This window comes from Cherax quadricarinatus, chromosome 67, assembly GCF_038502225.1.
Source record: "Cherax quadricarinatus isolate ZL_2023a chromosome 67, ASM3850222v1, whole genome shotgun sequence".
Taxonomy (NCBI): domain Eukaryota; kingdom Metazoa; phylum Arthropoda; class Malacostraca; order Decapoda; family Parastacidae; genus Cherax; species Cherax quadricarinatus.
In genome coordinates, this window is record NC_091358.1 from 22,967,782 (window position 1) to 22,990,578 (window position 22,797).

Here is a 22,797-nt window from a genome sequence, read left to right on the forward strand (position 1 = left end):
CAGTGTACAGTAGCTAGCAGTGTACAATAACTAGCAGTGTACAATAACTAGTGGTGTACAGTAGCTAGCAGTGTACAGTAGCTAGCAGTGTACAATAACTAGCAGTGTGCAATAACTAGTTGTGTACAGTAGCTAGCAGTGTACAGTAACTAGCAGTGTACAGTAACTAGCAGTGTACAGTAACTAGCAGTGTACATAACTAGCAGTGTACAATAACTAGCAGTGTACAGTAACTAGCAGTGTACATTAACTAGCAGTGTACAATAACTAGCAGTGTACAATAACTAGTGGTGTACAGTAGCTAGCAGTGTACAGTAACTATCAGTGTACAATAACTAGCAGTGTACAATAACTAGTGGTGTACAGTAGCTAGCAGTGTACAGTAGCTAGCAGTGTACAATAACTAGCAGTGTGCAATAACTAGTGGTGTACAGTAGCTAGCAGTGTACAGTAACTAGCAGTGTACAGTAACTATCAGTGTACAATAACTAGCAGTGTACAATAACTAGTGGTGTACAATAACTAGTGGTGTACAGTAACTACCAGTGTACAGTAACTAGCAGTGTACATTAACTAACAGTGTACATTAACTAGCAGTGTACAATAACTAGCAGTGTACAATAACTAGCAGTGTACAACAACTAGCAGTGTACAATAACTAGCAGTGTACAATAACTAGTGGTGTACAGTAACTACCAGTGTACAGTAACTAGCAGTGTACATTAACTAACAGTGTACATTAACTAGCAGTGTACAATAACTAGCAGTGTACAATAACTAGCAGTGTACATAACTAGCAGTGTACAATAACTAGCAGTGTACAGTAACTAGCAGTGCACAGTAACTAGCAGTGTACAGTAACTAGCAGTGTACATAACTAGCAGTGTACATAACTAGCAGTGTACAATAACTAGCAGTGTACAGTAACTAGCAGTGTACAGTAACCAGCAGTGTACAATAACTAGCAGTGTACAGTAACTAGCAGTGTACAGTAACTAGCAGTGTACAGTAACTAGCAGTGTACAGTAACTAGCAGTGTACATAACTAGCAGTGTACATAACTAGCAGTGCACAATAACTAGCACAATAACTAGTGGTGTACAGTAGCTAACAGTATACAGTAACTAGCAGTGTACAATAACTAGCAGTGTACAATAACTAGCAGTGTACAACAACTAGCAGTGTACAATAACTAGCAGTGTGCAATAACTAGTGGTGTACAGTAACTAGCAGTGTACAGTAACTATCAGTGTACAATAACTAGTGGTGTACAGTAGCTAGCAGTGTGCAATAACTAGCAGTGAACAATAACTAGTGGTGTATAGAAGCAAGCAGTGTACAGTAGCTAGCAGTGTACAGTAACTAGCAGTGTACAATAACTAGCAGTGTACAATAACTAGTGGTGTACAGTAGCTAGCAGTGTGCAATAACTAGCAGTGAACAATAACTAGTGGTGTATAGAAGCAAGCAGTGTACAGTAACTAGCAGTGTACAGTAACTACCAGTGTACAGTAACTAGCAGTGTACATTAACTAACAGTGTACATTAACTAGCAGTGTACAATAACTAGCAGTGTACAATAACTAGTGGTGTACAGTAGCTAACAGTATACAGTAACTAGCAGTGTACAATAACTAGCAGTGTACAATAACTAGCAGTGTACAACAACTAGCAGTGTACAATAACTAGCAGTGTGCAATAACTAGTGGTGTACAGTAACTAGCAGTGTACAGTAACTAGCAGTGTACAATAACTAGCAGTGTACAATAACTAGTGGTGTACAGTAGCTAGCAGTGTACAGTAGCTAGCAGTGTACAATAACTAGCAGTGTGCAATAACTAGCAGTGTACAATAACTAGTGGTGTACAATAACTAGTGGTGTACAGTAGCTAGCAGTGTACAGTAACTAGCAGTGTACAATAACTAGCAGTGTACAGTAACTAGCAGTGTTCATAACTAGCAGTGTACAATAACTAGCAGTATACAGTAACTAGCAGTGTACAGTAACTAGCAGTGTACATAACTAGCAGTGTACAATAACTAGCAGTGTACAGTAACTAGCAGTGTACAGTAACTAGCAGTGTACAGTAACTAGCACTATACAGTAACTAGCAGTGTACAGTAACTAGCAGTGTACAGTAACTAGCAGTATACAGTAACTAGCACTATACAGTAACTAGCAGTGTACAGTAACTAGCAGTGTACAGTAACTAGCACTATACAGTAACTAGCAGTGTACAGTAACTAACAGTGTACAGTAACTAGCAGTGTACAGTAACTAGCAGTGTACAGTAACTAGCAGTGTACAATAACTAGCAGTGTACAATAACTAGCAGTGTACAGTAACTAGCAGTGTACAGTAACTAGCAGTGTACAGTAACTAGCAGTGTACAGTAACTAGCAGTGTACAGTAACTAGCACTATACAGTAACTAGCAGTGTACAGTAACTAGCAGTGTACAGTAACTAGCAGTGTACAGTAACTAGCAGTGTACAGTAACTAGCAGTGTACAGTAACTAGCAGTGTACAATAACTAGCAGTGTACAGTAACTAGCAGTGTACAGTAACTAGCAGTGTACAATAACTAGCAGTGTACGGTAACTAGCAGTGTACAGTAACTAGCATTGTACAGTAACTAGCAGTGTACAGTAACTAGCAATGTACATAACTAGCAGTATACAGTAACTAGCAGTGTACATAACTAGTGGTGTACAGTAATTAGCAGTGTACATAACTAGCAGTGTACATAACTAGTGGTGTACAGCAACTAGCAGTGTACATAACTAGCAGTGTACATAACTAGTGGTGTACAGTAATTAGCAGTGTACATAACTAGCAGTGTACATAACTAGTGGTGTACAGTAACTAGCAGTGTACATAACTAGCAGTGTACATAACTAGCAGTGTACATAACTAGCAGTGTACATAACTAGCAAGGACAGGAGAGAGAGGAGAGCCCATAGCGACACCGAAGGTTTGAGAATAATATTTCCCTTGGAAGGAAAAGGAGTTAGAGTCCACACAGAGGCGGATCAGATCAAGAAAGACATCAGTGGGGATAGGGAGATGAAGAAACCCTTCATGGGCCTTCTCTCTAAGGAAATCAAGGACATCATCAAGAGGGACATTGGTGAAGAGGGACTCAACGTCAAGACTAAGCATCTTACAGGTTGGGAGAGAGCGAACCCGTTCTTATTCTCTTGCTTCTTGGCTGGCCAAAACCCTCACTCCCTTTCTTGGTACTTTTTCTCCTGCCCACCTCCGTCACTCTCAAGACTTCACTGAACGGGTTCGCTCTCTCCCAACCTGTAAGATGCTTAGTCTTGACGTTGAGTCCCTCTTCACCAATGTCCCTCTTGATGATGTCCTTGATTTCCTTAGAGAGAAGGCCCATGAAGGGTTTCTTCATCTCCCTATCCCCACTGATGTCTTTCTTGATCTTATCCGCCTCTGTGTGGACTCTAACTCCTTTTCCTTCCAAGGGAAATATTATTCTCAAACCTTCGGTGTGGCTATGGGCTCTCCTCTCTCTCCTGTCCTTGCTAATCTTTACATGGAATACTTCGAGACTGTTCTTCTTCCTACCCTCGATGTGCAACCTTCACTCTGGCTCCGCTATGTGGATGACATCTTTGCTCTGTGGCCTCATGACTCCAGTCTCTTCCAACCTTTTCTTGAAGCTCTTAATAATCTTGCCCCTTCCATTAAGTTTAAAGCTGAATGGGAATCTAATTCCTTGCTTCCTTTCCTTGATGTCCATGTCCACCGCTCAGATACAGGTTTTTCCTTTTCCGTGTACAATAACTAGCAGTGTACAATAACTAGCAGTGTACATAACTAGTTTTCCTATCATGCTTCCCCTGTCAAGAAAAGTGTTCTTATCTCCCTCTTTCTCCGTGCCCTCCGCATCTGTGATTCTCAGTTCCTTCCAGCAGAAATTTCCACTCTTCATAATTCGTTCTCCCGTCTTGGCTACCCTTCCCATTTCATAGACTCTGCCCTCTCACGTGCTAAACGCAATTTCTTCTCTCCCAAACTCTCTACTCATGGGAACTCTTCTATCCTCTGCCTTCCCTACATTTCCGGTCTTTCTAATCTCAACAATTCTCTCCGTCCCTTAGACTAACACTCTTCGCACTAATCTCGTTCATACCTCTCCTCCCTCTACAGATGTTCCTGGTGTCTACTCTATTTCTTGCTCCTCCTGTCCTCTTCAATACTTCGGAGAAACTGGTCGATCTCTTTCTGACAGACTTAGGGAGCACAAAAATAGTGTTAGGCTTGCCGACACTAACAATGCTCTTTTCTGTCACGTCAGAGATCATAGCCATCCTATTGACTGGTCTTCTGCTAAAACTGTCTTCCCTACTTCCAACTCGAACAGTCGCCGTCTAGTTGAATCCTCTCTAATACACAACTTTCCTTGTATGAACCTTAGCCTTGGCTTCGTCTCTGTAGATGCCTTCCTCTCCCACTACATTGTAAAATGCTCCAAACTTCAGAACACCCGTGACTTAACCTGAATCCTCTTTTTTTTCTTCTTCTTCTTCCTCTTCCCCTTTCCTCTTTCCTTTTCTCCTCTGGGTTGTCTTTCTCTCTCCTGTCTCGTGTTTCTGTTCCTTCATTTATTTTATTTCACCACTTCCCCTTTCACGCACCTCTGTGCGCTTGCTCTCCCTCTGTGGGCATCTAGCTCTCTTGCAGTGCTCCCCTTCCTTTGTTTTTGACTGGCTCGTCATCCTTATTTCCCACTTCTACCACTACTACTACCTCTTCTTCTTCTACTACTTCTACAACTACTGATGAAATTAAGACACATGTGCGGCGTCTGGTTGTCTTTGTTGTGGACGTTTCGCCATCCAGTGGCTGGATGGATGGCGAAACGTCTACGATGGGGATGCCCGGGTGTTGTGCATGTGTCTTTATTTCATCTTGTCGGTATTATATACAATTCTTGTACTACTACTACTACTACTACTACTACTACTACTACTACTACTACTACTACTACTACCTCCACCTCTTCCTGCCTATATATAGCCATCCTGCTCGACCTGTTTAGTGTGACTTTGTCAATGGTCCAAGTCGGACCGAAACGTCGTCGTAAGCTTCTCTCTTTTATGTGCGGGTTATTTGTGTAACTAGCAGTGTACATAACTAGTGGTGTACAGTAGCTAGCAGTGTACATAACTAGTGGTGTACAGTAATTAGCAGTGTGAAGTGACTAGAAGTGTATATTAACTAGCACTATACAGTAACTAGCAGTGTACAATAACTACAAGAGATTAGTGCAGAAGGTAGAGGATCAGGCACGTATTACAGGAAGGGCACTGCAAAGGATCAGAGAATACCTGACAGGGAGGCAACAACGAGTCATGGTACGTGATGAGGTATCACTGTGGGCACCTGTGACGAGCGGGGTCCCACAGGGGTCAGTTCTAGGACCAGTGCTATTTTTGGTATATGTGAACGACATGATAGAAGGGTTAGACTCAGAAGTGTCCCTGTTCGCAGATGATGTGAAGTTAATGAGGAGAATTAAATCAGATGAGGACCAGGCAGGACTTCAAAGAGACCTGGACAGGCTGGACACCTGGTCCAGCAACTGGCTTCTTGAATTTAACCCTGTCAAATGCAAAGTCATGAAGATCGGGGAAGGGCAAAGAAGACCGCAGACGGAGTATAGGCTAGATGGCCGAAGACTGCAAACCTCGCTCAAGGAGAAAGATCTTGGGGTGAGTATAACACCGAGCATGTCTCCGGAAGCACACATCAACCAGATAACTTCTGCAGCATACGGGCGCCTGGCAAACCTGAGAACAGCATTCCGATACCTTAATAAGGAATCGTTCAAGACTGTACACTGTGTACGTCAGGCCCATACTGGAGTATGCAGCACCAGTTTGGAACCCACACCTGGTCAAGCACATCAAGGAATTAGAGAAAGTGCAAAGGTTTGCAATAAGGTTAGATCCAGAACTCAGGGGAATGTCCTACGAAGAAAGGTTGAGGGAAATCGGCCTGACGACACTGGAGGACAGGAGGGTCATGGGAGACATGATAACGACATACAAAATACTGCGAGGAATAGACAAGGTGGACAGAGACAGGATGTTCCAGAGAGGGGACATAGAAACAAGGGGTCACAATTGGAAGTTGAAGACTCAGATGAGCCAAAGGGATGTTAGGAAGTATTTCTTCAGCCACAGAGTTATTAGGAAGTGGAATAGTCTGGCAAGTGATGTAGTGGAGGCAGGAGCCATACACAGCTTTAAGACGAGGCATGATAAAGCTTTTGGAGCAGGGAGAGGACCTAGTAGCGACCAGTGAAGATGCGAGGCCAGGAGCTGAGACTCAACCCCTGCAGCCACAATTAGGTGAGTACAACACAATATAACAATACTCACCACTGTATATCCTCGGTATGCTCAGTATAATGTCTCTGTGTATTGTGTGTATGATCCAGCAGTACAACAACAGCAGCCACGTAATACACCAGCTCACCTGACGTCAGTACCCACAAGTTCCTCTGGGTATCCATACCCCGGTACCCATAACTGTTAGTTACTTGTCAAGGAAGACACTCACTTGTACTAGTTGTGGAAGACAAACACTAGCATTAGTGTTACTAGTACCAATACTAGTTAAAAAAGTCATTAATACTACTAGTACTTGTACTAGTTAAAGAAGGCTGTCAATGGTACCACTAGTACTAGTTAAGGAAGACAGTCATTAACACTACTAGTATTTATACTAGTTAAGGTAGACAGTCACTAGTAATATAGTACTAGTAATAATTAAGGAAAACAAACTCTAGTACTACTAGTACTAGTTATGAAGGGCAAACACTCGTGCTAGAACTACTAGAACTAGTAATAGTTAAAGACAATCACTAGTACTAATGCTATTAATACTAGTTTCAGAAGCCAATCACTAATAGTACCAGTAATGTTAAGACAGTCACTAGCACTAGTGCTAGCTAATGAAGACACAACCTAGTACACCTAGTACTAGTTAGGGACAAACGAAGTATTAGTACTAGTAGTAATGATTAACGAGGATAAACACTAGTATCACTATTACTAGAACTAGTAGATCTAGTTAAGGACAAACATTAGTACTAGTTAAGAAATACAGTACTAGTGCTACTAGTACTAGTTAAGAAATACAGTACTAGTGCTACTAGTACTAGTTAAGAAATACAGTACTAGTGCTACTAGTACCTATTAGTTTATTAAAAGAAAATAAACTAGCAAGACTAGTAGGCTGCAACTAGGCCTAGACGTGTATAATTCTCTATCATTCAGATGATAATACATGATATCAACGTATAATCCGGTCATACAACGAATACACCAGCAAGTGTATTCTCCACTATACACTAGTATACAACACTCCAGCAAGTGTATACACCAATTATACACCAGTATACAATACACCAACAGGTATATACACCCATCATACACCAGTATACAACACACTAGCAGGTGTATATACCCACCATACACCAGTATACAACACGCTAGCAAGTGTATATATCCACCATATACCAGTATACAACATACTAGCAGGTGTACATACCCACCATACACCAGTATAAAACACACCAACAGGTGTATACACCCACATACACCAGTATACAACACACCAGCAGGTGTATACACCCACATACACCAGTATACAACATACCAGCAGGTGTATATACCACCATACACCAGTATACAACACACTAGCAAGTGTATACACCCACATACACCAGTATACAACACACCAGCAGGTGTATATACCACCATACACCAGTATACAACACACTAGCAGGTGTATATACCACCATACACCAGTATACAACACACCAGCAGGTGTATACACCCACCATACACCAGTATACAACACACCAGCAGGTGTATACACCCACCTTACACCAGTATACAACACACTAGCAGGTGTATACACCACCATATACCAGTATACAACACACTAGCAGGTGTATACACCCACCATACACCAGTATACAACACACTAGCAGGTGTATACACCCACCATACACCAGTATACAACACACTAGCAGGTGTATACACCCACCATACACCAGTATACAACACACTAGTAGGTGTATACACCCACCATACACCAGTATACAACACACTAGCAGATGTATACACCCCATACACCAGTAAACAACACACTAGTAGGTGTATACACCCACCATACACCAGTATACAACACACTAGCAGGTGTATACACCCACCATACACCAGTATACAACACGCTAGCAGATGTATACACTCACCATACACCAGTATACAACACACTAGTAGGTGTATACACCCTCCATACACCAGTATACAACACACTAGCAGGTGTTTACACCCACCATACACCAGTATACAACACACTAGCAGCTGTATACACCCCCCCATACACCAGTATAGAAAAGGATACACCCAGTTGAGTTCTAGTCTTGCCCTGGGTAGGCTGGGCAGGTGTGTCAACAGGTGTGTAGGGGCAGGTAGCACTTTCCTCTGACCTCTGATAGTAACTACTGCCGAACTGCCGCTACTTACAATCTCTGCTGCTGCTGGTGATTCTGCTTCAGTGTCCTCTGCTGCCTCTGTTGGCATACATATACATACCTAAAGATACTACTTACAGATACTTAATGATACTTAAAAATACTTAAAGATACTTTTTAATAGGTATATATATATATATATATATATATATATATATATATATATATATATATATATATATATATATATATATATATATTATATATAGCGAGAGAGAAAGATAGATTGATAGATATATTTGCTTATAGATATACATAGATATAGATACTTATAGATAAACATAAAAATATATACGTATATATCGGTATTCACCCTTGAAGGTTAATTAGGTAATCACCCTTGAGGGTTAATTAGGTACTCACTCTTCAGGGTTAATTAGGTATTCACATTTGAGAATTAATCAGGTACTCACTCTTGAGGGTTAATTAGGTACTCAACTTTGAGTGTTAATTAGGTACTCACTCTTGAGGGTCAATTAGGTACTCACCTTTGATGGTTAATTAGGTACTCACCCTTGATGGTTAATTAGGTACTCACCCTTGAGGGTAGGTTCGCTGGTGTACCTACGTAAGGTCGATCTTTTAGCAGTTTTGGTACCTCTTCTGTCAAGGAAATTAGGAGAGGTAAATATGTACTTCAAGTCAGTAAGTAGGCATACTGATGTTAGTAGGTACATTAGGTGACGTAAGTAAGTTCATCAAGTGAGGTGAGTAGGTACATCAAGTGAACTAAGTAGGTACAGCAAGTGAGGTAAGTAGGTACAACAAGTGAAGTAAGTAGGTTCATCAAGTGAGGTAAGTAGGTGCAACAAGTGAGGTAAGTAGGTTCATCAAGTAAGGTAAGTAGGTACAACAAGTGAGGTAAGTAGGTGCAACAAGTGAGGTAAGTAGGTACGATAAGTGAGGTAAGTAGGTGCAACAAGTGAAGTAAGTAGGTTCATCAAGTGAAGTAAGTAGGTGCAACAAGTGAGGTAAGTAGGTTCATCAAGTGAGGTAAGTAGGTACAACAAGTGAGGTAAGTAGGTGCAACAAGTGAGGTAAGTAGGTACGATAAGTGAGGTAAGTAGGTACAAGTGAGGTAAGTAGGTTCATCAAGTGAAGTAAGTAGGTGCAACAAGTGAGGTAAGTAGGTACAACAAGTGAGGTAAGTAAGTTCATCAAGTGAGGTAAGTAGGTAAAACAAGTGGGGTAAATAGGTTCATCAAGTGAGGTAAATAGGTGCAATAAGTGAGGTAAGTAGGTTCATCAAGTGAGGTAAGTAGGTGCAACAAGTGAGGTAAGTAGGTACGACAAGTGAAGTAAGTTGGTACAACAAGTGAAGTAAGTAGGTTCATCTAGTGAGGTAAGTAGGTACAAGTGAGGTAAGTAGGAACAAGTGAGGCAAGTAGGTGCAACAAGTGAGGTAAGTAGGTTCATCAAGGAAGGTAAGCAGGTTCATCAAGTGAGGTAAGTAGGTGCAACAAGTGAGGTAAGTAGGTACAACAAGTTAGATAAGTAGGTTCATCAAGTGAGGTAAGTAAGTACAACAAGTTAGGTAAGTAGGTACAACAAGTTAGATAAGTAGGTTCATCAAGTGAGGTAAGTAAGTACAAGTGAGGTAAGTAGGTTCATCAAGCGAGGTAAATAGGTACAATAAGTGAGGTAAGTAGGTTCATTAAGTGGGGTAAGTAGGTACATCAAGTGAGGTAAGTAGGTTCATGAAGTGGGGTAAGTAGGTACATCAAGTGAGGTAAGTAGGTGCAACAAGTGAGGTAAGTAGGTTTATCAGGTGAGGTCAGTAGGTTTATCAAGTGAAGTAAGTAGGTTCATCAAGTGAGGTAAGTAGGTTTATCAGGTGAGGTCAGTAGGTTTATCAAGTGAAGTAAGTAGGTTCATCAATTGAGGTAAGTAGGTACAAAATTTTTTTATGAATAATGGTAACTAATAATAGATGATAATAAATAACTAGAGATAAACGATTGATAAGTAATAACTGTTAACTTATAACTGATGATAACTGAATGATAAGAAATAACTGATAACTAATGATTGACAACTGATAACTAATGATTGACAACTAATTATAATTGATATCTAACGATAACTGATAACTAATGATAACTGAGGTCACAGTACGGTGAGTGTAACAATACACAAGAAGGTATCGGTCCCACTTGGAACATTAACAAGTCACACTAAGACACGGAGGTGAGGGAGCCAGTGTTTATGTGAGAGGACGACTTGGACGGGACATAGAGAGGAAGACAGGAGGTGGTAGTAGTAGTAGTAGTAGTAGTAGTAGTAGGAGTAGTAGTAGTAGTAGTAGTAGGAGTAGTAGTAGGAGTAGTAGTAGGAGTAGTAGTAGGAGTAGTAGTAGGAGTAGTCAGATAAGGTTTTGTTGGGATTTTTAACCCTGGAGGGTTAGCCACTCAGGATAATCCAAGAAAGTCAGCACGCCATCAAGGACTGTCTGTTCTGTTTTCCATTGTGATCCTTCAAACTTGTCCCCCCAGGATGCCACCCACACCAGTTCACTAACACCCAGGTACTTGCTTGCTAGGTGAACAGGGACAGCAGGTGTAAGGAAATATGCCCAGTGTTTCTACCCTTGATGAGGGTCGAACCCGGACTCTGTGCGTGTGAAGCGATAGTGTTGTCTACCAGGATATGCGTAGCAGTAGTAGTAGTGGTAGTAGTAGTAACAGTAGTAATAGTAGTAGTAGAAGTAGTAGTGTAAATAGTGTAATGACAAGAAAAAGGAGCACTTCAGGAGAACTACTGGCCCACGAAGATGGCACCAGAAACACAGGAGAGAAAAACTGAAGGAGAGAACCCATCTGGGCAGAAGAAAGAAAGAAAAAAAACTATTGGAAAGAAGAAGTAAGAAGAAGAGAAGATAAAGATCAGGTCAAGTCACGAGTGTTGTGAAGTTTGGTATATTTAACAAAGTAATGAGACAGGAAAGCATCGAGACAAAGTTGTGTATAAGTTGTGTATAAGTTGTGTATAAGTTGTGTATAAGTTGTGTATAAGTGAAGCATCAACAAGACAGTGACTGTGAAAGCTACAAGTAGTGTAGACAGTTTTAACACAAAACCAGTTAATAGGATGACTGAGATCTGTAACATAATAGAAAAGAACATTATTTGTGTATTCTTTGAGTCTGTCAGAGGGACCAGTCTCTTCCAAGTACTGGAGACGACAAGAGGAGTAGGTAACAGAGTAGACTCTGGGAGCATCAGTAACAGCAGGAGAGGTACAAACTAAATTGGTACGAAGGATGTTAGTTTGGTGAAAAGCAAGGAGTAACGGAGAGAGTTTTTGATATTAGGAAGACTGGAAATCTAGGGAAGGCAGAGAACAGGAGATTTCTCAGAAGTAGAGAGTTTGGGAGAGAAGAAAGTCAGTTTAGTGAGTGAGAAGGTAAAGTTTATGGAACGGTAAGTGTAGCCAAGACAAGTGAATGAATTACGAAGTGGAAATTTCAGAGTCAAGGAACTGAGGCTCACAAATGTGGAAACGCTGAGAAACAGAGAAATAAGAGAACTTCTCTAGACAGATGAAGAATGATAAGTAAAGTGGTTAATGTACGTGCCATTGTGTATAGGCTTGTGGTAGATGGAAAAAGAAAAGCCTGTAGCCGAGCGTGGACATGAACGTCAAGGAGAGGAAGCAAGGAGATAGTTTCCAGCCAGCATTATATTGAATGGAAGGAATTAGATTGTTAAGAGCGTCCAGAAACAGTGGAAAGAGACCAGAGTCACGGGACACAGGTGAGCCAGAGTGAAGGTCACACCAACACTGGGAAGAACAGTGTCACAGCTGAGACGGAGTGAAGGTCACACCAACACTGCGAAGAACAGTGTCACAGCTGAGCCAGAGTGAAGGTCACACCAACACTCCAAGTGGCTGCAAGAAGTCAGTCAATGCTCCAAGTGACTGCAAGAAGTCAGCCAATGCTCCAAGTGACTGCAAGAAGTCAGTCAATGCTCCAAGTGACTGCAAGAAGTCAGTCAATGCTCCAAGAGGCTGCAAGAAGTCAGTCAATGCTCCAAGTGGCTGCAAGAAGTCAGTCAATGCTCCAAGTGACTACAAGAAGTCAGTCAATGCTCCAAGTGACTGCAAGAAGTCAGCCAATGCTCCAAGTGACTGCAAGAAGTCAGTCAATGCTCCAAGTGACTGCAAGAAGTCAGTCAATGCTCCAAGAGGCTGCAAGAAGTCACTCAATACTCCAAGTGACTACAAGAAGTCAGTCAATGCTCCAAGTGACTGCAAGAAGTCAGTCAATGCTCCAAGAGGCTGCAAGAAGTCAGTCAATGCTCCAAAAGACTGCAAGAAGTCAGTCAATGCTCCAAGTGGCTGCAAGAAGTCAGTCAATGCTCCAAGTGACTGCAAGAAGTCAGTCAATGCTTCAAGTGACTACAAGAAGTCAGTCAATGCTCCAAGTGACTACAAGAAGTCAGCCAATGCTCCAAGTGACTGCAAGAAGTCAGTCAATGCTCCAAGTGACTGCAAGAAGTCAGTCAATGCTCCAAGAGGCTGCAAGAAGTCACTCAATACTCCAAGTGACTACAAGAAGTCAGTCAATGCTCCAAGTGACTGCAAGAAGTCAGTCAATGCTCCAAGAGGCTGCAAGAAGTCAGTCAATGCTCCAAAAGACTGCAAGAAGTCAGTCAATGCTCCAAGTGACTGCAAGAAGTCAGTCAATGCTTCAAGGGACTGCAAGAAGTCAGTCAATGCTTCAAGAGGTTGCAAGAAGTCAGTTGCGGCATGCAAAGAGTATGTAACCTTTATTCGGCGCATGTACACACCCTCATTTACAGGCTGTCTCCCCCAACCAGCGAACCAGGTAACTAAGAGTTAACGATGGGATCCCGTCGTTCAACTAGTGACCAGGTTCCAGCCAATAACAAGATGGTTTTGGCAATCACAGAGGTTATGTGGGTACCACTCTCCTGTCTGCCCTTGTCATTCCCATTCTAGAGCTGGTTGAAGCACGGTCTGCTCTCTTGTGGCTTCTATTCTGCCTTGCTTACCGTGGAGTGCACTAATACCTATCACTGTACATAGTGTATATAGTGTACATATTGCTCTTCTAAATTGGTGAAGGATAATATAAGTAAAAACTTTTCTGCTGTGTTTATTTTGCTCCCTTTACACCCAGGATAACAGGCCATTTGGACTCCTGGGTTGTAATATCAGCCAATGCTCCAAGTTACTGCAAGAAGTCAGTCAATGCTCCAAATGACTGCAAGAAGTCAGTCAATGCTCCAAGTGGCTGCAAGAAGTCAGTCAATGCTCCAAGTGGCTGCAAGAAGTCAGTCAATGCTCCAAGAGGCTGCAAGAAGTCAGTCAATGCTCCAAGTATCTGCAAGAAGTCAGTTGTGAGGGAAAAGTTCAATAGATAGGAGTAGCGAGGGAATATATAGTAACAATAGTTTCATTGCCGGCTACTTGTTAAGGTAGGGTAAGTCCAGCTCCCACTATTCCCGCCTTTTCTCCCCCACCCCTAAAGTGATAGTTTGATTGCCGGCTGCTTGTTAAGGTAGGGTCAGTCTAGCTCTCGCTATCCGTTCCCCTCCTTCTTCCCCCCCCCAAAAGGTGACGTGTGGGGCTCCGGTCCAAACAGTAATCACTAGACTCACAGCTCCCAGCACTACTCTTGGATGACAGAGAGGGTCACCTGCCAATCAACGAGTAGAATTGATGGAGATGGACTAACGTCCTGAGACTTCCCCTTTTTGGATTTAATTACCTGTGCACCTGTATGAAATTGCAGGACGTAACCCCTCATCATTGCAGCGGTAAAGAACCTGCTTTCCTGTCATCGGGATAGAATACTCAAGCCTATACTGTGAAGAACGAGCCAATGGGTTGTCACCAACACCTGCAACATCCCCCACCACATCATCAGCAACGGCTACGATTTCAACCACATGCAGTGTCACCAACACCAGACACCCAAGTTCTATTTATATTAGCGTTGAATTCAGTTATCATTTACATTTTTCATTTTTCATTTTCTTTAATGTAGGATTAATATTTCATATTTAAGTGTCTTATATTTTATATTTTCTAAATAATAAATTGTTTATGTTTGTCAGTTTTTATTCTTTTTCTATACATTAATTTTCCTGAGGAGGAGCCAGCCTTAGTAATACTGTCTGAAGTTGTTACAGGGCTGAGTAAGCCTTCACAAGTGGCGTCCTTGCCAGGATCAACTCTACTGAATCAAGATTCAATTCCATCTCTAATCTACCATTGGAACTTCAATGCTGCATACCACAGACGGTTACCACCAGCCATGAGTAATCATTCTCTATGGTATGACTACAGGACAGGTATTTAAACGATTTGGTGATTGTTATAGTCTCAATTTATTGTAAGTCAAGTCAAGGCAGGAATACTAGTTAATTCTGCCATCTATTTTTGTGTGAGCTTGAAACACTTTGGAGGATTAGACTCTAGGGACCCGAGATTTTCCAGTGATAATTTGTTTCATTGAGCTCTTTATTTTATCAAGGGAACTGTCGTTGGACACTCTTGATTTGTTGGTGAGAAGATTGGATGGTCAAGTGACCCCATTCTACTTACTGTTTGCTCGAAGCCGGCATAGAACCCTTCGTTTTAATTAATACATATTGTTTAATTGAAGTAGGGATCGAGCCCTCTGATTTATTTACAGTTTGAGCGGAGCAGGAATTGAACCTTCCGTTTCGGTTAATACCCGTTTCATTTTCCCCTGGTAGTTTAAGTTATTCTTGCAAATATGGAGGAATACTAGTTTTGGATGAACGCTGGAAGTAAGTTAGGAATAACAGGGAAAAATTTAGAATCTTTTATTAGTGCTAAGATCCAGGAAAGACTTGAAAAAGAGAGAAGAAAGACAGTTAGAAAGGGAAAGAGAAGAGAAAAAGGAGAGAGAGAGAATTGAGAGAGAAATCCAAGAAAGACAGTTAGAAAGAGAGAGAGAAGACAAAAAGGAGCGTGATAGACTTGATCGTGAGGAGAGAGCTAGAGTACGTGAGGAACAAGCTAAGATACGTGAGGAACAGGTTAAATTAAGAGAACTTGAGGAAAGAACAAAGGATAGAGAAGTTGAGGAAAAAGCTAGAGAACATGAGTTAATAGAGAGAGAAAAGGATCGCGAGCTCGAAAAATCTCGCCTTGAATTAGAGAATAAAAAGTTAACTTTTACACAACAACAATTAGAGGAAGGAGTAATGGAACAACGTGCAGTCAGTACACATATTCCAACACCTAATTTACCTCCCTTCACAGAGGGGGAAGACATAACTTCATACATTATCAGGTTTGAAAATACCGTTACCCTCTGTGAATGGCCTGCTGACACCTGGGCTACCAGGTTAGGAATGTTATTTTCTGGTACAGCCTTGAATATCTATGCAACTTTGTCGCAGGATATTATATGTAATTATAACCTACTGAAGAAGGCAATCCTTAAAGCATATCAAAAAACCACTAATTCTTACAGGAAAGATTTCAGGTATGCCACCTTACAGCCTGGCCAGAACTTTCAGCAGTTACAGGTAACACTCTTTCGTTTGTTCGACTTTTGGATAGAGAGTTCAGGAATTGATCGCAGTTATGAATCTCTTAGAGACTTCATGGTTGCTGACCAGTTCCTGACAGCTCTTCCCCATCAGATACGAACATTCATCAGAGAACGTAACCTGATTAAAGCTGAGGAAGTTGCTGAGGCTGCTGACCTGTATGCTGAGGCTCACAATTCCTATAAAGACCTAAAGGGATCGAACCCTAAGGACAAGGATTCATCAGACCTTAAGAAATCAAAGCCTCTAGTGGAAAGTAAAATGACTTCTTTTATTCCTGTTTGTCATTTGTGTGGTGTTAAGGGACATAAACGTCCAGATTGTCCTTCTAAGAAGGTCCAAAAAGTTGGAAGATGTTTTAAAGACTGTAATGACCAAGCACCCTTCTGTTCAGGAACAGTTAATGGACTTAATGTATCTACCATTTTACGAGACACTGGATGCACATGTATAGTCATTTCTGATTAGCTGTTCCCTAATCTTAAAGAAACTCATTCCTCTGCTATACTTTCAGACTACTTGGGCCATACAGACACTTTTCTTACCATCCGTTGTTACATTAGGTCTAAATGGTTCACAGGTTGGTCTGAAGCCGTACTAGCTCCCATCACTTCTTGCTCCGTACTAATAGGTAATGTAAAAGGTGCCATTCTTCCTTCTGGGGTTGACCTTTCATCACCAAAGGTGGACATAAGCTTTTCAGATCCTCTTCCTGTAGAGTCAGAGATGCCCCTCGAAAGTTCAGATGAGACAATGTCTCGTGAGATTCATGTGGGATTAAAAACCAGTGATGCTGCTCTCGAAAGCGAGGTAGTAGGATCACCGGTTCACTTGTTAGATGAAAGTGAAGATATCGCCTCCGATACCATAAATGTCTTGACTAGGGCTCAGACCAAAGCCCAGGCTTCTCCTACTGTCCATCCTTTGATTTTCCCTGACTTTAAGCCTTTAGACATATCGAAGGACTCCTTTGTTAATTTACAACGTAATTGTCCTTCTCTTCAAAATTGCCATAATGCCGCTAAACAAAATTAAGTTATCCAAAGGAAAAACTTTTCATATAAATTTGAATATATAAAAGGTATCTTGTACAAGTCAGTATACAAATTAAATTCAGATGAGACAGACTATTCCATCTTAGTTGTTCCAAGTCAATGCAGAGAGACTGTTCATAAAATGGCTCATGGCCTGCCAGTGGCCGGACATTTCTCGCTTCATAAAACCTTAAATAAAATTAGGGAAACCTATTTTTGGCTAAAAATGTCCTCAGATGTCACTACCTATTGTAGATCGTGTAAAGTTTGCCAACTGTCATCCTCCCGAGGTACCAGGCGAGTACCTATGGTCAAAATGCCAGTCTTTACGGTACCTTTTGAAAGAGTAGCTATTGACATCGTTGGTCCTTTATCTCCACTTTCATCTGGGGGACATAGATATATATTAACATTAGATGATTATGCTTCGAGCTTCCCTGAAGCCGTTCTCTTAAAAACCATAGCTACTACAGAGGTGGCTGAAGCCCTTTTGTCCATCTTCTCCAGAGTGGGCATCCCTAGAGAAATTTTGTCTGACCGTGGGACACAATTCACATCTGACTTAATGCAACATCTATACCAACTTCTGGGAGTGAAGCCTCTCTTCACCACACTATCATCCCAGCTGTAATGGGAGGATTGAGCGCCAGCATTCGATTCTAAAGTCAATTTTAAGGAAACTTTGCTCCCTTAAACCTAAGGAGTGGCATCGTTACCTACCCTGTGCTTTGTTTGCCATGAGGGAAGTTCCCAGTGACTCTTTGGGGTTTTCACCTTTTGAACTTCTCTATGGTAGACAGGCCAGAGGTCCACTGTCCATCCTTCATGACTTATGGACTAATGAGGAGGTAAATGCTGAGGTTCAGTCTTCTTACCAGTTTCTCCTTGACCTTAGATCCAAACTTGAGGAGATCTCTGACATAGTTTCGAAAAACTTACACTTGTCAATGGACCAGTACAAAACCTATTTTGATTCCAAAAGTCAGAGGAGAAGTTTTAAAGTAGGAGATGAAGTTCTTGTACTTTTGCCGATCAAGTCAAATAAATTATTAGTAGCATGGAAAGGTCCATATGAAGTATTAAAAATTTGTGGGAAAGTTGACTACCTCATGGAAGTCAACATCCTTAAGAAATATTACCGAAGAAATTCGGTTAACTGCCTTAATAACTCTGACTTAGTTTTTCCACACGAACTTGGTAAAACAACTGAAGAATGTAAAGTGTGTGTAATTGACACCTCTAACTTAGACTACGATGAAGAACTACATGACTTGGTGACTCTTGACCACTCGGACGCAACCAACATTAATATTAATGAATCTTTGGATGACCATAAGAGACATGAACTACTTCAATGTGTGAGTAACTTTTCAGACGTCTTTACTGATATTCCAGGTGTTACCTCCATGGTAGTCCATAAGATTGACTTAGTGACGGACAATCCTATCAAACGAAAATTATACCCAGTTCCAGTTCACATTAGCGATGCATTTGACCGAGAGGTAGACAAATTATTAAAACTAAAGATCATTGAACCTTCAGTATCTTCATATTGTTCACCAGTAGTCATGGTTAAGAAGGAGGATAATTCATATAGACTTGCTATTGACTTCAGAGGCCTTAATGCTATAACTCGGTGGGATGCTGAGCCTATGCCCTTAATAGATAGCGATCTACACAAATTTTATGACTCTTCCTACTTTTCAGAGATTGATATTGCGCAGGCATATCATAAAGTAATGATAGATCCTTCTAAGCAGTACACCGCTTTTCCTACACGCCAAGGACTGATGCAATATAGAACTATGCCCTTCGGTTTGGTAACTGCCTGTGCTACCTACGTGAGACTGATGAGAAAGGTCTTGGGTAATATGCCAAATGTTTCAGGTTATTTTGATAACATTTACGTAATGACATCCACGTGGGGCGAACATATCCAAACATTAACATCAGTTTTGCGTAGGTTACGCTCACATGGCCTCATTGCCAAGCCGAAGAAATGCTTCCTTGGGTATAACAAGATTAGATATCTTGGACTGATACTTTCTAATAACTCTCTGCAGCCTCTCCCCAGTAAGATCAAAGCTTTATTAGAATTTAAATTCCCCAAAACCAAGAAGCTCATGCATAGCTTTCTTGGTTCTGTAAATTTTTATGCACGGTTTATCCCGAACCTTACTGATCTTACAGGTATCTTATCCGACTTCCTTAAAAAGTCTGTGAAGGAACCTCTTGAACTTTCCGACGTAGCTTGGGAAAAGTTTAATGAGATTAAAAGTATCTTTTCGAAAGACCCTATACTTAAGATTCCAGATATTAATAAAACATTTTGTATAAGAACTGATGCCTCCAATACTGGCTTAGGTGCAGTGCTACTACAATACTATGATGGTACTCCCTTCCCTGTATGCTTCCTAAGCCGGAAACTCCTTCCTGCAGAAACGAGATACTCCACCATAGAAAAGGAATGTTTGGCCCTTGTGTGGGGTATCTCCAAACTTAAATTTTATTTGCTGGGAAAAGAATTCATTTTAGAAACTGACCACAAACCTTTGATATACCTAGAAACTTTTAAGGGAACCAACAGTCGCCTCTTGAGGTGGACATTGGCACTCCAGGCTTTTAAGTTCCATATTGTGTATATCAATGGTTCATCCAATTATTTCTCTGACTGGTTAAGTCGTGACAGTCAGTAGAAGATTTCTTGCCTTAAGCGACTTTCATATGTTAGAACTTTTTCCTCGCCTATTCTTCTCATACTCCTTGACTATAAGTCTTGGTATGGGGGAGTGTGAGGGAAAAGTTCAATAGATAGGAGTAGCAAGGGAGTATATAGTAACAATAGTTTCATTGCCGGCTACTTGTTAAGGTAGGGTAGGTCAAGCTCCCGCTATTCCTGCCTTTTCCCCCCCTCCCCAAAAGCGATAGTTTCATTGCCAGCTACTTGTTAAGGTAGGGTAAGTCAAGCTCCTGCTATTCCCGCCTTTTTTCCCCCACCCCGAAAGTGATAGTTTGACTGCCGGCTGCTTGTTAAGGTAGGGTCAGTCTAGCTCTTGCTATCCCTTCCCCTCCTTCTTTGCACCCCGAAAGGTGACGTGTGGGGCTCCGGTCCAAACAGTAATCACTAGACTCGCAGCTCCCAGCACTACTCTTGGATGACAGAGAGGGTCACCTGCCCATCAACGAGTAGAATTGATGGAGATGGACTAACGTCCTGAGACTTCCTCATTTTGGATTAAATTACCTGTGCACCTGTATGAACTTGCAGGACGTAACCCCTCATCATTGCAGCGGTAAAGAACCTGCTTTCCTATCATCGGGATAGAATACTAAAGGCTATACTGTGAAGAACTAGCCAGTGGGTTGTCACCAACACCTGCAACATCCCCCACAACATCATCAGCAACGGCTACGATTTCAACCACATGCAGTGTCACCAACACCAGACACCCAAGTTCTATTTATATTAGCGTTGAATTCAGTTATCATTTACATTTTTCATTTTTCATTTTCTTTAATGTAGGATTAATATTTCATATTTAAGTGTCTTATATTTTATATTTTCTAAATAATAAAGTGTTAATGTTTGTCAGTTTTCATTCTTTTTCTATACATTAATTTTCCTGAGGAGGAGCCAGCCTTAGTAATACTGTCTGAAGTTACAGGGCTGAGCAAGCTTTCACATCAGTCAATGCTCCAAGACTGACTTAAGAAATCGTAATGACACGATTGCAAATAAACCATACCCCCGGCCGGGATTGAACCCGCGGTCATAGAGTCTCAAAACTCCAGCCCGTCGCGCTAGCCACTAGACCAGCTAGCCACAATAAGATTCATCCAACTAGGTATATTTCTACACCATAGGAAAGTTAGCACAGGCACCTCTGTGACCACAAATGCAAGTTTTTACAGACGAATCTCCAGCTAGCGTGGCCGTGACGAATCTTATTGTGGCTAGCTGGTCTAGTGGCTAGCGCGACGGGCTGGAGTTTTGAGACTCTATGACCGCGGGTTCAATCCCGGCCGGGGGTATGGTTTATTTGCAATCGTGTCATTACGATTTCTTAAGTCATGTTGACGGCAGTGAAGGGACTTGAGCTAGAGTTCGTCACGGCCACGCTAGCTGGAGATTCGTCTGTAAAAACTTGCATTTGTGGTCACAGAGGTGCCTGTGCTAACTTTCCTATGGTGTAGAAATATACCTAGTTGGATGAATCTTATGTGGCTAGCTGGTCTAGTGGCTAGCGCGACGGGCTGGAGTTTTGAGACTCTATGACCGCGGGTTCAATCCCGGCCGGGGGTATGGTTTAATGCTCCAAGAGGCTGCAAGAAGTCAGTCAATGTTCCAAGAGGCTGCAAGAAGTCAGTCAATGTTCCAAATGGCTGCAAGAAGTCAGTCAATGCTCCAAGTGACTGCAAGAAGTCAGTCAATGCTCCAAATGGCTGCAAGAAGTCAGTCAATGCTCCAAGAGGCTGCAAGAAGTCAGTCAATGCTCCGAATGGCTGTAAGAAGTCAGTCAATGCTCCAAGAGGCGGCAAGAAGTCAGTCAATGCTCCAAGTGATTGCAAGAAGTCAGTCAATGTTCCATGTGACTGCAAGAAGTCAGTCAATGCTCCAGGTGACTGCAAGAAGTCAGTCAATGCTCCAAGTGACTGCAGGAAGTCAGTCAATGCTCCAAGTGACTGCAAGAAGTCAGTCAATGCTCCAAGTGACTCCAGGAAGTCAGTCAATGTTCCAGGTGACAGCAAGAAGTCAGTCAATGCTCCAGTTGGCTGCAGGAAGTCAGCCAGTCCTCCAGGTGACTGCAAGAAGACAGTCAATGCTCCAAGTAGCTGCAAGAAGTCAGTCAATGCTCCAAGCGGCTGCAAGAAGTCAGTAAATGCTCCAAGAGGCTGCAAGAAGTCAGTCAATGCTCCAAGTGACTGCAAGAAGTCAGTCAATGCACCAAGTGACTGCAAGAAGTCAGTCAATGCTCCAGGTTACTGCAAGAAGTGAGTAAATGCTCCAAGAGGCTGCAAGAAGCCAGTCAATGCTCCAAGTGACTGCAAGAAGTCAGTCAATGCTCCAGGTTACTGCAAGAAGTCTGTCAATGCTCCAAGAGGCAGCAAGAAGTCAGTCAATGCTCCAAGTGACTGCAAGAAGCCAGTCAATGCTCCAAGTGACTGCAAGAAGTCAGTCAATGCTCCAGGTTACTGCAAGAAGTCAGTCAATGCTCCAAGAGGCTGCAAGAAGCCAATCAATGCTCCAAGTGGCAGCAAGAAGTCAGTAAATGCTCCAAGTGACTGCAAGAAGTCAGTCAATGCTTCAGGTGACTGCAAGAAGTCAATCAATGCTCCAGGTGACTGCAAGAAGTCAGTTAATGCTCCAAGTGACTGCAAGAAGTCAGTCAATGCTCCAAATGACTGCAAGAGGTCAGTAAATGCTCCAGGTGACAGCAAGAAGTCAGTCAATGCTCCACGTGACCGAAAGAAGTCAGTCAATGCTCCAAGAGGCTGCAAGAAGTCAGTCAATGCTTAAAGTGACTGCAAGAAGTCAGTCAATGCTCCAAGTGACTGCAAGAAGTCAGTCAATGCTCCAGGTGACTGCAAGAAGTCAGTCAATGCTCCAGGTGACCGAAAGAAGTCAGTCAATGCTCCA

General features: G+C 41.9%; 1 protein-coding gene across 1 annotated transcript in view; it reads right to left on the bottom strand.

The window, feature by feature from the left end:
• DCX-EMAP (Doublecortin-domain-containing echinoderm-microtubule-associated protein) overlaps nt 1-22,797 on the bottom strand; it is a gene marked incomplete at its 5' end in the record, with an annotated part of 107,205 nt that overhangs the window by 72,604 nt on the left and 11,804 nt on the right. Inside the window, 3 exons of the mRNA XM_070099472.1 lie at nt 6,408-6,557; nt 8,443-8,611; nt 9,111-9,175. Coding sequence (XP_069955573.1) covers nt 6,408-6,557; nt 8,443-8,611; nt 9,111-9,175 — 384 coding nt within the window. The remainder of the gene's footprint in view (nt 1-6,407; nt 6,558-8,442; nt 8,612-9,110; nt 9,176-22,797) is intronic.